The sequence below is a fragment of the Thamnophis elegans genome, chromosome 2, assembly GCF_009769535.1.
Source record: "Thamnophis elegans isolate rThaEle1 chromosome 2, rThaEle1.pri, whole genome shotgun sequence".
In the NCBI taxonomy this organism is placed as follows: Eukaryota; Metazoa; Chordata; class Lepidosauria; order Squamata; family Colubridae; genus Thamnophis; species Thamnophis elegans.
Window position 1 is genome coordinate 117,290,830 of NC_045542.1, and position 14,015 is coordinate 117,304,844.

The 14,015-nt window shown below is 39.0% G+C and overlaps 1 protein-coding gene across 1 annotated transcript in view; it reads right to left on the reverse strand.

Moving 5' to 3' along the window:
* Window positions 1-12,594: 12,594 nt before the first annotated feature.
* PODXL2 (podocalyxin like 2) overlaps window positions 12,595-14,015 on the reverse strand; it is a 58,142-nt gene continuing 56,721 nt past the window's right edge. The window contains exons 7-8 of the mRNA XM_032211474.1: window positions 13,098-13,277; window positions 12,595-12,950 (exon numbers count right to left, since the gene is read on the reverse strand). Coding sequence (XP_032067365.1) covers window positions 12,741-12,950; window positions 13,098-13,277 — 390 coding nt within the window. The 3' untranslated portion in view covers window positions 12,595-12,740. The remainder of the gene's footprint in view (window positions 12,951-13,097; window positions 13,278-14,015) is intronic.

Genomic DNA, 14,015 nt, shown 5'->3' on the forward strand with positions numbered 1-14,015 from the left:
CAACTGCGACCTGTCCGAGTGGTAAGAGGAGAACCACCGTAGGACAGTGCCTCCCACCCCCACTTCCCGCAGTCGTCGCAGAAGGATACCATGGTCGATGGTATCGAAAGCCGCTGAGAGGTCAAGGAGCATTAGGACGGAGGCATAACCTCCATCCCTGGCTCTCCAGAGATCATCGATCAATGCGACCAAAGCGGTTTCCGTGCTGTAGCCCGGCCTAAATCCCAACATTGACTGAAGTCATTCAATACTTTAAGACCCAATGTGGTTTATCACTAAGTAAGCAAAAATGGCTTAATTAGTTCAGATTCCTACTATGACTTTGCACATTTCTTTTCTAGAAGAGGAAATTTAATTTTATTCTCCAGCAGCAAGAGCCCCAAAGTTAAAAATTACCTTAATCAGAAAATTTCAGTTTTAGTTACTTGTTCAGCTGTAAAGTTGACAAGAAAGTGAGTCAATTTTAACTTATTTTATACAATTGCTATATCTATCACTACATTTTCAAAAGGCAGAATATAAATGAATAATGTGTTTTTAATCGTAATCGATTTTCACTGTAGATGTATACATTATATATCATGTTTCCCCGAAAACTGTCCCGAAACTAACGCCTTGCCACATTTTTCGCATGGGCAAAGATGTAAACCCACCTCCGAAAATAAACCCTCTGTCAATCCCCCTCTCCAGCTAGGCAGAGCACCGCTCACCAACCTAGAGGTATCCCGAAGGCGCCAAGCCGTGGGAGCCGGAGGGAGAAAGGCGCTCACGTTGCTTGCCACCCTTGGGATACCGCTAGGTTGGGGAGTGGTGTTCTGCTCGACCGGAGGGGGGAGTTGCCAGGTGGCTGCTCCCTTGTGAGCGGGCTCCTGAAGAGCCAGGCACAGCCTCAGGGGTGAAGCAGCCATGAGGTAATCATGCTCATGAGCAGCCACCCGGCAAATCCCCTCTCCAGCCAGGCAGAGTGCCATTCACTGACCTAGGGGGTATCACTACGGTGCCAAGCCACATGGCGCTCTGCTCGCTCCCCAGCTCCGCGGTTTGGCACATTCGGGATATCCCCTAGGTCAGTGCATGGAGCTCTGCCCGGCTGGAGAGGGGGCTTGCGCGAGTGCCTGTTCTGCCCCCAGCCTCACCAAGCCCTTGTGCAACTCTCCTAGGGCACCGCTTCCTCTCACCACTGCCACACTCCGAGCATAATTTCCAAACTCCAAAAATCCGCTGCCGAGTCATCCAGCATCAGCCACTCTAGGAGTGCTCTCTATGGTGGGCCACTGCTGGAAGCCTCTCTGTCCAGAAGACTCTCTGTCCGGCAGCCGACCCACCATAGAGAGCACTCCTGAAGCGGCTGATGCTGGAAGACTCAGCAGCCGATTTTTGGAGTTTGGAAATTATGCTCGGAGCGTGGCGGCGGCAGTACCCTGGGACATCTGCGCAAGGGCTTGGTGAGGCTGGGGTTGGAACAGGTGCTCGCACAACCCCATCTCCAGCCAGGCAGAGTTCCATGCACTGATCTAAGGGCATCCGGCGACTTCAGCTAGTCCAGAATGCGGCCGCGCGAGTGATTGTGGGCGCACCACGGTTCGCCCACATAACACCTATCCTCCGCGAGCTGCGCTGGCTACCTGTTGATCTCCGGGTGCACTTCAAGGTGCTACTTACCATCCATAAATCTCTCCATGGTAGTGGATCTGCGTACTTGAGAGACCGCCTCCTGCCAATTACCTCCCTTCGACCTATCAGATCGCACAGATTAGGCCTCCTCCGAGTTCCATCCGCCAGTCAGTGCCGACTGGCGACTACGCGGAGGAGAGCCTTCTCAGTAGCAGCTCCGACCCTTTGGAACGATCTCCCCATGGAGATTCGTACCCTCACCACCGTCCAGACCTTCCGCACAGCCCTTAAGATCTGGCTATCCCATCAGGCCTGGGGATAAGATTCTAATCCGCCCCACCCGAATGTTGAATGAAAGTTGTGTTTTATTGTTATTTTCTTTTTTTATTATTCACGCACAGTTTTATGTTTTTTTTTGTCTTGCACTCCCCTTCCCATGATTTGTAAGCCGCCCTGAGTCCCCTCAGGGAAAAGGGTGGCCTATAAGCTTTAATAAAATGATCCAAAAAATGATCCAAATGGGTATCCCGAATGTGCCAAGTCGCGGGAGCTGGGTGGTGGGCACAGTGCTATGTGGCTTGGCGCCTTAGCGATACCCCCTAGGTCAGTGAATGGCGCTCTGCCTGGCTGGAGAGGGGATTTGCGGGCAGCTGCTCGTGAGCGTGATTACCTCATGGCTGCTTCACCCCTGAGGCTGTGCCTGGCTCTTTGGAAGCTCACTCGCAAGGGAGCAGCCGCCCAGCAACCCCAAAACAATAAGCTCTCTCTGATAATAAGCCCAAGGCCATATTTTGTGGGGCAAAAGAAAATAAGACCGGTAGTTCGGATATAGTTTTTGCTCAAACAGCCCTAGTTTTGAATTTATGGTTAGCACAGCTGATAAGGAAAGAACAGACACAGAAATCTTGTTCTGATCAGAAACTTTATTTCAAAAAGTGCCACTGATAACTAGGAAATATGTACAGTACTGGCAAGTGAAATGACAGATAAAACCATTATATTTTGCAAAAGGTAAAATTACATTGAGAAAATTCTGCCCTTATGTAGGCTATAGAAATCTTTCAGATGAAGACCAATAATGAGAGGCTGTTTAGGAAAATAAGATTTGGAGACAAGAAGTGATCATGTATATATATCCTAAGTGAATTGCTATATCAATACAGTCAACGCTAAATTCAGTTTACTGTCAAGTATATTAACAATTGCAACCTCAGTCTTTCAAGGATGGAATAATCTGAATCAATTTATTTTAGTCCATAAATTCCTTGTCCACAGAAGGATCCCCGCCCCCCAGTTCTTGGCAATAGAGCTATTTTACTAATGAAGATTTAGCCCCCTATTTTAAAATCACTGCAGCGATCTAGAGGACTGCTAACAATCAAATACAATGTACATATCTATGATATTATGCCTAAATTGTTTTATGTATTATGAGATGGACCAAAGAATTACAATATATTTTTTCCCATCAATAGAACTCTTGAGAGAACAAAATATTAGAGGAGACTGGTTTATTTTAATCAGAAATTCATGAAAATGACCCAGCTAAGGAGCATCTTTATAGCAATCTCTGTGCTTTATTCCCTCAAAGAAATTCAACCCCTTTTCAGGCTAAAGATTCTTTATCTTTGAAGTGTGATTACAACAAAAACTAAAGCTGTACCCTAATTTCTTTCATTTACTTGAAAATGTCTTCTTATCATCTTAAAGATTAGACTGGATTGTATTCTGTGTGAAGAAATTGTGTGCAAGCCATTACATCGAGATCGTTACCAACAACAGCAGGAATATGTTTACAGCTGAGTTCCCATTTCATGCTTAATCACAGCAGGATTGGTTTTGGTTCTGCTGCAGTATTATTGTGAACACAGCCACCGAGTTTTGTAAACGGCACAAAACTGTACACATTAGCATTATACATGGCTCAGGCAAATGAAGCTTGTCCAACAAACTACGGCTCAGCATGATTGGGAATTTGGGAATTCATGGGGATTCATGATCCTCTGAAAAGAAGGAAGTAACTATAAAGGAAGAAATAAAGGAAAAATAATGTTGGTCTGAAAAAGGAATAATGGGAGCTTATCCAAATAAGCTATTTTCCAGCTAGGAATCTCATTATTGTGTTATTACCCCTACACCTGTTTTTTGAAGTAGAACTACCAATTTGGAAAATCTGGTCATTGATTTGTATGGAACGTATTGGAATGCATAATAATATACAGTATATTCATGAGTACTATCATATGGACCAACTCAAGTTTCTTAAGCAACTCTGCTACCATGCTTTAAATTGTTATAAAATTAAAGATATAGTTTGTAGTTTTAATCATGCACTATGCCAAGCATGTCAAACTCAAGGCCCGGAGTCCAGATCTGGCATGTGAGGTGCTTAGAACTGGCCCACGGGTCCGCCCTGGAGTAGCTCCTCCTGAGCTCCGTTTTCACTGGCAGACGTTTGCAGGAGGCCATCGCAGCCGAAAATGGAGCCCGGGAGCCTGTTTTCACTGGCAGAGCGCTCAGGCCACCACAGGTGCCCCTGTGACATTGAACTGTCCATGCCCATCCTGGCCACACCCACCCTCGCTCCCTGAGCTCAAAAACAACCCTGATGCGGCCCTCAATGAAATTGAGTTTGACACCACTGCACTATACTAATGAACCTATGCTAATAGCTGAAAATGCAAATGATCTGGATGGTTTAATAGTGAAAATCAAGGAGCACAGTGAGAAAATAGGACAATTGAACAAAACTTAAAACAACAGGTTTATTAACCCTTCTTCTAAGGGACAACAGAGATCTTGAAGCGATTGATAGATTCTGCCTTTTAGAATCAACTATCAACAGTAAAAGAACAAGTAGTCAAGAAATACACTACAGACTAGCAGTTGGTAGAGTAGCAATAGAAAAGATATTCAGATGCCATGATATATCTGTCCTGACAAAGGTCAGAATTGTGCCGACAGTGGTTTTCTCTGTGATGCTATATGGAAGTAAAAGTTGGACTTTGAAAAAGCAGGATTAAAAGAGACCTTGCTTTTGGAGAAGACCAAAATACTGAGACTATCCAGAGAATACTATGGATTGCCAAAAACAAACAAATGGTTCATAGAACAAAGCAACATGAAATTGTCAGTCAAGGCACAAATAACAAGACTCAATTTATTATATGAAGACCTAGCTTCTTTGGGAAGTCCAAAGAAAAGAAAATGAGAAAAGAATGACCAGCAGAAAAGATTCACTGAAAGACTTAAGGGGCCAGACCTGGGATTGATCATATATCACAGAAGGTCTATACATTTGGTGACCAAGAATCAACACTGATATAGTGGCATGTAACCAATTGGTTTTGATCAAGCAGGGAATCATAGTCCTAAGAAAGTGACCAAACAAGTAAAAAATGTGTTTTCATGTAAATAAATATTGATCATATTTTTGCCTCTTATAAGATTAAATTTAGCTTTATGGATTTATTGCAGTTTTCCTAAGTCCTAAGTTTAACTTATGGTTTAACTTGCAACCATAGTTGCTAAAGTAGTTTGCAGTGAAAAAGGAAGCAGTGACAGTTTTTGGCTGCAACTTTCCAATTTAAAATCTAAGGCTAATGTAATTTCTAGCAATAGTTGGCATTATGCCTAAAAACATGACAGTTTACCAAATGTGTCATCCTTTGTGAGGGACTTACAATGAATTTACTATATCCTATTAAATGAGGTTTGCAAATTAGTTTGTATTAACTCTATTTTTTTTCTTATTTTGGTCTTCATTAACAAATTATTTAAACTTACAACTTTAAGACAGAAGCACCGTTACTGAGCATAAGATCGGTAGTTTAAAAGCTGATTTTAGAGTGGACAGAACTGATTGAGTTTATACTGCACCTTCAGTTATAAATCAAGATGTATAAAACCAGAAAGCTTAAATCATATGGTTAGCCAGTAGCCCCCAAATTTGGGGAGATGGTGGAGACACGTGAAATTCTGAGAACAGAGTCACAGAACTAGAAGGGATTACAGGTATGGTAGTTCTCATTTAGCAATTGCCTCAGACAGTGATTGCTTGCAGTTACAATGGTGATAATAAAGTCAAAGATAATAAAGGCAACTCTCACATGTATAACTTTTGCAGGTTTGCAAAGTATAGGAAAGTTGAAGTAAGTGCAGTTTCAGTTTCACTTAATGACTGTATCACGTAAATGACTGATTTGCCAGTCTCAAATGTGGTTGCTAAATGAGGACTACCTCTATTATAGAAAACTCCCTAGTATACATTCTTACCTCCCCCCCCCTTGAGGTAAAGGTGTTTTCCCAGAAAGCAATGAGTTTAATTACCTCTCATTTTCATTTACTAAGAAAGCTTTTGAGGCTCTGGTGGGACCTTAAAGCATTCGAGGAAATAAGAATAATGCCAGAGGGTAGTACTTTCCTTTACAGTTAGCCAGCTTCCCATTACTGTAATTAAAATAATAAATATAACAGCTTGGTTGAGAACACACAGGCAGATTGGGAAATATTTACAGGCACTGCATTTGTGATCCCAGCACTGAATCAAACCACAATGTGGCTTAGTGTGATATATGAACCCATGCATGCAGGTATAGAGGCACAATTTCCAAGAAGTCAAGGGTCTGGGTTGCCATACAGATCCAAGGAAATAGTCATTTCCCATAATCTCTGAAGTCTTGCTCTTCTATATCTGTGACAAAAAGTCATATGCCATCTTGGAACATCTCCTGCAAATGATTTATTGGCTATCAACAAATTACCAACACAGTAGATCTCCATAAATTATGGTAATGCATAATATTCCATACAATCCGGAAATTATAGCAATAGATCTTCTAGACATTTGATTAAGAATTTTCATCATTCATGCTTGCATAATTTCATATGACTAAAAAAAGTCTAGTGAAAAAGTATTTCTGCAATTATTGATAATTATTCTTTCTTCTTTTTAAAAATAAGACTTGTGACACAGCCCAAAAGTTTCAGATCTATACAGGAGTAAAGGCATTTTTAAAATCCATTTTGCAAAAATTTTCTTCTGTTCTTTTTTTTGGGGGTGGTGGTGGTAAACTTGCCTTGTAATTCCATTCTAACAGCACAAGCTTCCTTCTTTTCTATGTTATTTTCATCAGTTAAAAATCTCTGTACATCAGAACTGGGTGCATTTACTTGGTTGTTTGGCATTAATTTCCAGGAGCCTTTTGGTGAGATATTTTAGGATGCTTGTAGACAAGGCATGGTATTTCTTCTATGTTTCCTTTATTTAGTTTTTATCCCAATTGTCCTTCAAGTGAACCCTCCTTCATTTGTTGCTCTCCCCATGGCTTGTGAATATTTATTTATTTACTAGTCTTTTTAAGCCTGCCTTTATTACTTTATAAATTATTCAAGGTAATGAATGTTCATAATGTTCCTTTCACCTCCTATTTTGCTCATAGCAACAATCTTGCGAGGTATGTTGGAATGAGGGAAAGTGACTGACTCCCAGCCAGCCAGCTGGCTTTCATGTCTAAAGTTACACTAGAACTCTGAGTCTCTTGTTTTCTAGGCCAATATTTTAACCATTACACCAAACTGGCTCTCTATTACCATTTTTTTAAATCAAACAATATAAAACAGAGGGGGGGAAAATCAAACAATATCAAACAGAGGGAAAAAAAGAATACTCCCATTGATGGAATTAGCAATTATCCACCAATTATCCACTAATGCTTGACTGGCAAAAAAAGAGAGAAATCTTCTTGCAGCATTAATATACAAACCTTATTTTGGCTTTTGTTCCATTATTTTCCTCTGCATCATTGTTAACTCACTAAACAAGGCAGTTACTATCAAGTACTGAAATTGTATAGAACTAATTACTGTACATTTGTGGATGAGTACATAATGGGGGGTAGGTAGGGAACAAAGTAGCTTGAATTTTTCTGGGTCTGTTCTTCTTAGCCACCAGAGGTCAGTGTGGTTCAACATAAGTTCTCAAGATGGTCACAAATTAAATTTGTGGAAGAGGTCCATCTCCTGTCTTATTTTTGCCCATTATTTTTACCATGCTGCTTGATTTCAATAAAGGTATTATCCAGCTGAAGCGGATAGTTATGATTGCTTGTCTATGGCTGCCTCCTATGCTTGTACAGTAGCTTGTAATTTAGGGACCTTGAGTGCTTTCAAACAGGAATGTATTGTGTGATTATTCTGCAGTTTACTCCTTAATCAGTTTTTTTTCTATAGTAAACAAAAAGATTGGAAAAGCAGGAAATATAACAGATTGAATGTGACAGTGCCTGGATACTTTATAAAATTCTTTAAATGAGGGAATGCGGTGGCTTAATAAAAGCCTTGTCTAGATGGTTAACAGTCACTTTTTAAAAATTATGCAAGTATAATAAATATGCATTTTTTAAATTTTTTAATTGAAACTATTAAAAGCCAAAATAGGAACACAAGAAACAAGTGTAGCATTTTATCATATCTATGTTGTTTTCAAGGCATCATGTTGTATTGATAAATTGCCATAATATATAGTTTTTGTTTTCAAAAATGTTGATTGTAAATATTTGCAAATTTATTGGCCTGCCTTTTTACAGAAAGAAAGGATAAGCGCAAAAATTATCAGTTAATATGATTATTGAGAAATCAAGACAAGATATTGGTCATGAAGGAGTTTTTTGGGTTTTTTTGCAAATATGTCTTCAGTTCACTTCCTTCCCTCCTTCCCTCCCTCCCTTTCCCATCAATAAATCTCACCAGACCCAGTTTTGTATTGTTAGCTGAAAGTTTTGAACAGGTAAAAGAACAGGTCAGTTCATTATATTGCTACAAAAAATTATTAGCTGTTATAACAAAATTCCTTAACTCACCAAGATCTTGGTATAAAATGGCCTGATAGGGAAAAAAGACTGAGAAAAGACAGAGTAGAGATTGAGAAAATGTATGGGTGTTCAGAATCAAACAATGGTTAGGATTATAAAACATGATAACCTAAGATGTCGTGTAACATGCTATGGCCAACAATGGTATAGTTTAATGTGAAGCCCTTGTTCATGTTAAGATTCAGGTAAGATTGTAGATAGATTTCTATAACCCCATGAACCACAAGGTCCCTGATCTTATTTTAAATTAGTCCATTGTGTATGAACCCAGCCACTGAACATGTTGGTTGGGGAAAATTCCCTAGGCAAATAAAAATCTACCCCAAGGAATAATTCAAAACAAATGTTATGTGACAGACATCTTATGAAAGCATGCAGACAACATAAGAATCTGCAAAAAGGTATGATGATGCCAGTCTTACTATATGTCAGAACTGCTGGCAATGAAAAGCAGTTCAACTTGTACAGTAAAAGCCGAACTTCATGAAAACATGAAAGTAATTTTCATCAGTTGGTTCCAAATTGACATAAACAGAATGGGTTAATTAGTTGATTAATTAGTCCTAAAACCAAATAGAGCAAGATAATAATAATAATAAAATAACCAAATACCATCTGATGTAGACCAGACAAGAACAAGATCTTGAAAGCTGTGTTTGTGTCATGGCAATCAACAAAGAGTTGGGTCAGTTGGGTATAAGCACTTGGGAATCCTTAATCTTATTCAAAAATCAATACACTCAGGATGGCATCTGCACACAAGATGATGCTTAATATCCTTCTAACATGCAGAGGAAGAAAAGCCATCAGTGGAATAAAGCGAGAATGGCATGAAAGGGGAATCTTGGATTGTAAGACATTTTGTGAGACATATTTGAGGACAGGTTGTATTTTTCCTACCCTGCCCTCTTTAATCACCACTAACAGCTTATTGTCTAGTGGCTGTCATGGGGGGGTGGGGGTCAAGCTATTTTTCAAAACACCCAAAGGCCAGACAAGGAATAATGGATGGAAACTGATCAAGGAGAGTTTCACCCTAGAAATAAGGAGAATTGTTTTTGACAGTGAGAACAATCGACCAATGGAACAGCTTGCCTTCAGAAGTTGTGGAAGCTTCATCAGTGGAAGCTTTCAAGAAGACACTGGATTGTCACCTGTTAGAAATGGTGTAGAATCTCCTGCTTGGGTGGGAAATTGAACTAGATGACCTACAAGGTTGCTTCCAACTCTGTTATTCTGTTCTTTTATTCTGTTCTAAATCCCTTGAGGCACAACTGAACAAGATCTTTTATAATGGATTGCAGTATGTTCTTGTATGTAGAAGGAAAGATCATAGGCAATATTTCTAACCTTGCATTTAAAATGAACATTCTTTTATTGTCATGCTTAATATTGATTGGGGGCATTTTCTGCCACTCATATTCTGTCCCAAAGATAGCTGATTAGCATACCCTACAGTAATTTGACATCAAAGAATAACCAAATTAAAAAGCAAAACAAATTAGGGAAATATGAGTGAAAGAAAATAAATGTGATGGCGCTTCTTTTAATCAAGATAACAAAAACATTAGCTACAAAGATAGTTATAACTAATTATTCCTCATTATTCCTGATATAGATAGGACAAAAAGGAGACAAACAATAAATCAAATGAATAAAGATACAAAAGATCTCAAAAATAGCATCAGTGAGAAATTAAGATGCATGTATCTCCCCCACAAGAAGGAATATATAATCTTGAAATATACAATTTACACAAATTTACTACCCCAACTGGAATCTAGCTAGGGATTTATTAATAATTTTACCTCTATTTCAACAACACTGTCTAAGAGAAGGAATTTATATATATGAAATTAAACTGTGCTAAAATCATTTTATGTCTTTTGGGAACAGATTTCAGTACTCATAGTGAGCTAGAGATGAAATACACACAGATTTCATTTACAAATTATTGTCAACTTTCTTTCAGTACATATGAACTTTTATGAGCAATTCTTCTCTTAAAAAGCTACTTGCGGTTCAGCTGGATATGCAGTCAGAAATCTAGTGTTTTTCAAAATAAGAAACTATGGGATGTGTGCAATATGGTAATGAAGAGAACAGAGCAAAAAATACAAGATTATTTATCAACGTTGACTATATATATATATATGTTTCTTAAAAGAGTTTCTGGAAAAAGCCTTGGGGAATTCTGATTTAATCAAGTCTTTCCCTTCTTATGAGAAATTGTGGCTCTAGTTTTGATCTCAAGGGCTCTTGTAAGCTAACCAGATTTATTTAAATAAATCTTTTGCTCACACAGATTAAACGACAATGTATTGCATAGCTATAGAGCAGCATTCCCTATGTGTTTCCTCCAAGATCAAACAAGTCTAGAGACAGTAATTACTTTTGTTCTCATAGGAACTAAATTAGCTGCAGTGAAACACCTTCGAGGCTGAAACTATTTATTTATTGCTATTCTGGTCTAACTGCCAGTCTTAAGAACTTATCCAATTGATATATTTAAATGAGAGCACACAACTCCATATTTTCTTATTCTCTATTTCTTTTCTCATTCCATTTTTGTTCTTATTCTTTCTTTCTCTACAGGAAAGGGACAAACTCCTTCTCCCTATCTTGTCATTGAAATTTGTCATTCATCCTCTCATTGTAATTTACTGCTGCTTTTTAAAATAAAACCTCCATTTTTCAACTTCTAAAATTATAGAATCATCATCATCCTATCATAGGATGTGTGCTGATTTTCAGAACCAAAGCGCCTGGGGAAAAAGATTTATCCTCACGTGGAGTCTCAGTTCGAACTGGACCATACTACTCTCCCTTCACAGCAACAAAAAAGGGAGAAAGAACACTACATAACCAAAGTTATAGGTTAGTTTATCCTAATACTGTATTTAAACAACATGGCACTCAGAGCATATGGGCATTCATAACAATGTGACTTTTCTTGGCAGTTCTTAGCTGCCCAACGATTGTTGAAACCAGAGATGGATGGATGGATGGATGGATGGATGATGGATGGATGGAAAGATAGATGGATGGGTGTGTGGGTGTGGGTGGGTGAATGATAGACAGACAGACAGACAGACAGACAGACAGACAGACAGACAGACAGACAGACAGACAGACAGATAGATAGATAGATGATAGATAGATAGATGATAGATAGATGATAGATAGATAGATAGATGATAGATAGATAGATAGATAGATTAATGTTTTATACCCACAATTTCTGCCACTGCTGGGTAGAGAAACATTTAAATGAGCAGATAATATGATATGCACTAAAAGCCAGCCATGGTCATGGAAGAGGTTTGAGGAAAGAGCTAACTGGTATGCATCTGATGTATTCCCGACTAACCATCTGCTCTGCTTATCATGTTGTCTGGACATATTGAGTCTTGTTGAAATGTTAGTAGGAATTTATTCTATAATAGGAAAATAGTTTTCTGTATTCTCACCAACAAAGCTAGAGTAATTCAGGGCCATGTTTAATCCTGCAGTTTCCACTAAGAATTTTGGATCCACATTAAGGAGCTTCTATTGCAAAGATAATTACCAAGGTAAGGAAATCATGCAATCTATCAAATGAGAACCTAAAGTCAGGGCAATACAGAACACCAGGACTTGTGCAGAATATAATTTCTTGCCTAAACACAACCATTCATAGAAGTTCAAAAAATTGCTACCCACGAAAAGATGCCTTAGCCTAACCACTTGCCCTTCTGTGGTACATGGGGGCTTTAGGAAAAAGCCTCACAGACCTACACTAGGACAACTGAGCAACAGGATCTATGGTGAATTGACCAAAGATATTAAAATTATATCCCAAAGGAAGATCCATTTTTCATTGTGACTTCTCCTATTGCACTTTTTAATATAAGGTTATGAACCCAATTCTTCCAGCTGCTCTATTACCTCCATCAGCCAATCTTTCAGGAAGCATCGTGTTGGGGCATCACACCATTTATTTTTCAAACTTGGCCATTCTCTTCTTCTACCAAAAGACTAGAGCAAGTGCATCTTAATGTGATTAAAGCATTGGTGCTACTGACAGCAAGAGACAAACATGCCCACCCCCACCCCACCCCCTTGGCTCAAGGTGGCCCTTCTGGCTCCAGGACTGTGCTAATGCTTCAGAGCAGATCTATTCCAAATGGAAAAACAACAAGTTCCTGAGGAGCCACCCTCAGCTCTAGGCCTTTAAATCAAGCGCAAGTGCAACCCCACAGGTGGGGTCCTCATTTAGAGGTGGGTATCTTCCTCAAACGCCTCTCCCTCTTCATTTGTTTGCTTGTTAATCAGAACATCCCAGCTCTCCGGTCTATTAACAGCTCCCCCACCATTTACACTCGGCTTCTTTTCTTGCATCTCTGAGTGGCTATCGCTGGCTACATCCAAGGTGGGATTGTCATGGCAACCGTTTTCAACAAATCGTAGTTCTTCACCGTGTGACTAGAAGACAGGAAACAGGGGTGGGAGAGGAAAATGAAAACCTTTTTTTAACAAAAATATGCATTTGGGAATTAAAGGCAAGCAATCAGGAAGCTTTTGTTTGGAAAAATAAATAAATAAGAGAGTTTAACCCATAAAGGGACCTACCATGTTCTTCATTTTGGGCATGCGTCTCTGCCAACAGTTGTAAATCAGTCCCATGATAATGATGATGACACAAATTGAGCCGATAATAACCAGCACCACAAAGAGCTTCCCATAATCGCTGTGTGTCTGGCTGGGACGTGACTGGCAACTTGATGTAGTTGTATAGTTCTGGATTCCAATCTAAAAATGAATTGTTAAATACACTCAGTGCAATAGTAATTTATGTCTTAAATTTATATGCCGCCCATATCACTATCAAGTGACTCTGGGTGGCTTACAATACAATAAACAACAGTATAAAACAATTAAAAGATTGAAAATGTTAAAGCATTGGGCACTGAAAGCTACATGTGGGGTTTTTATAATAAACACACAAAGAAAAATCCCATTCTTGCAAAGTCTTCAGTGATCCTAGTTCAACTGAAATGAGGGAAATGACTGGTGAAGTGCATTGACCTGTTGGCAATAATGTCCCATTTATGGAACAACCTTTCTAGGTAAGATTTTTAGCAACAAATTTATGGTCTGCCCAGAAATCTTTTTTTTAATTCTCCCTGTCCTTGTAAACAGGGTTTTTTTTAATTGGGTTTTTCTATTTGAAAATAATGCTCTAAGAGTGAAGCTAATTTTAATATCTTTTATATATACCAGTATATATATATTTCCCCCTGGCATTGGACTAGGTGAGACGGAGGTTTAGCAGATGTATAATGGAATTCTCTTTCTGGATAGCCACAAGATATGGCCTTGCAGTTAGTATTATTGTTTCTTTTAATGTTTTACTGTTACGCTATGAGATATCCTATATTATTATATATCAGATGGACTGTCATATAAGTCTCTTAAATACTTACGTACAAACAGCATTTTAATATTGTGAGCCAGAAAACCTGTGTTATGACAAAACTATATGCCTGC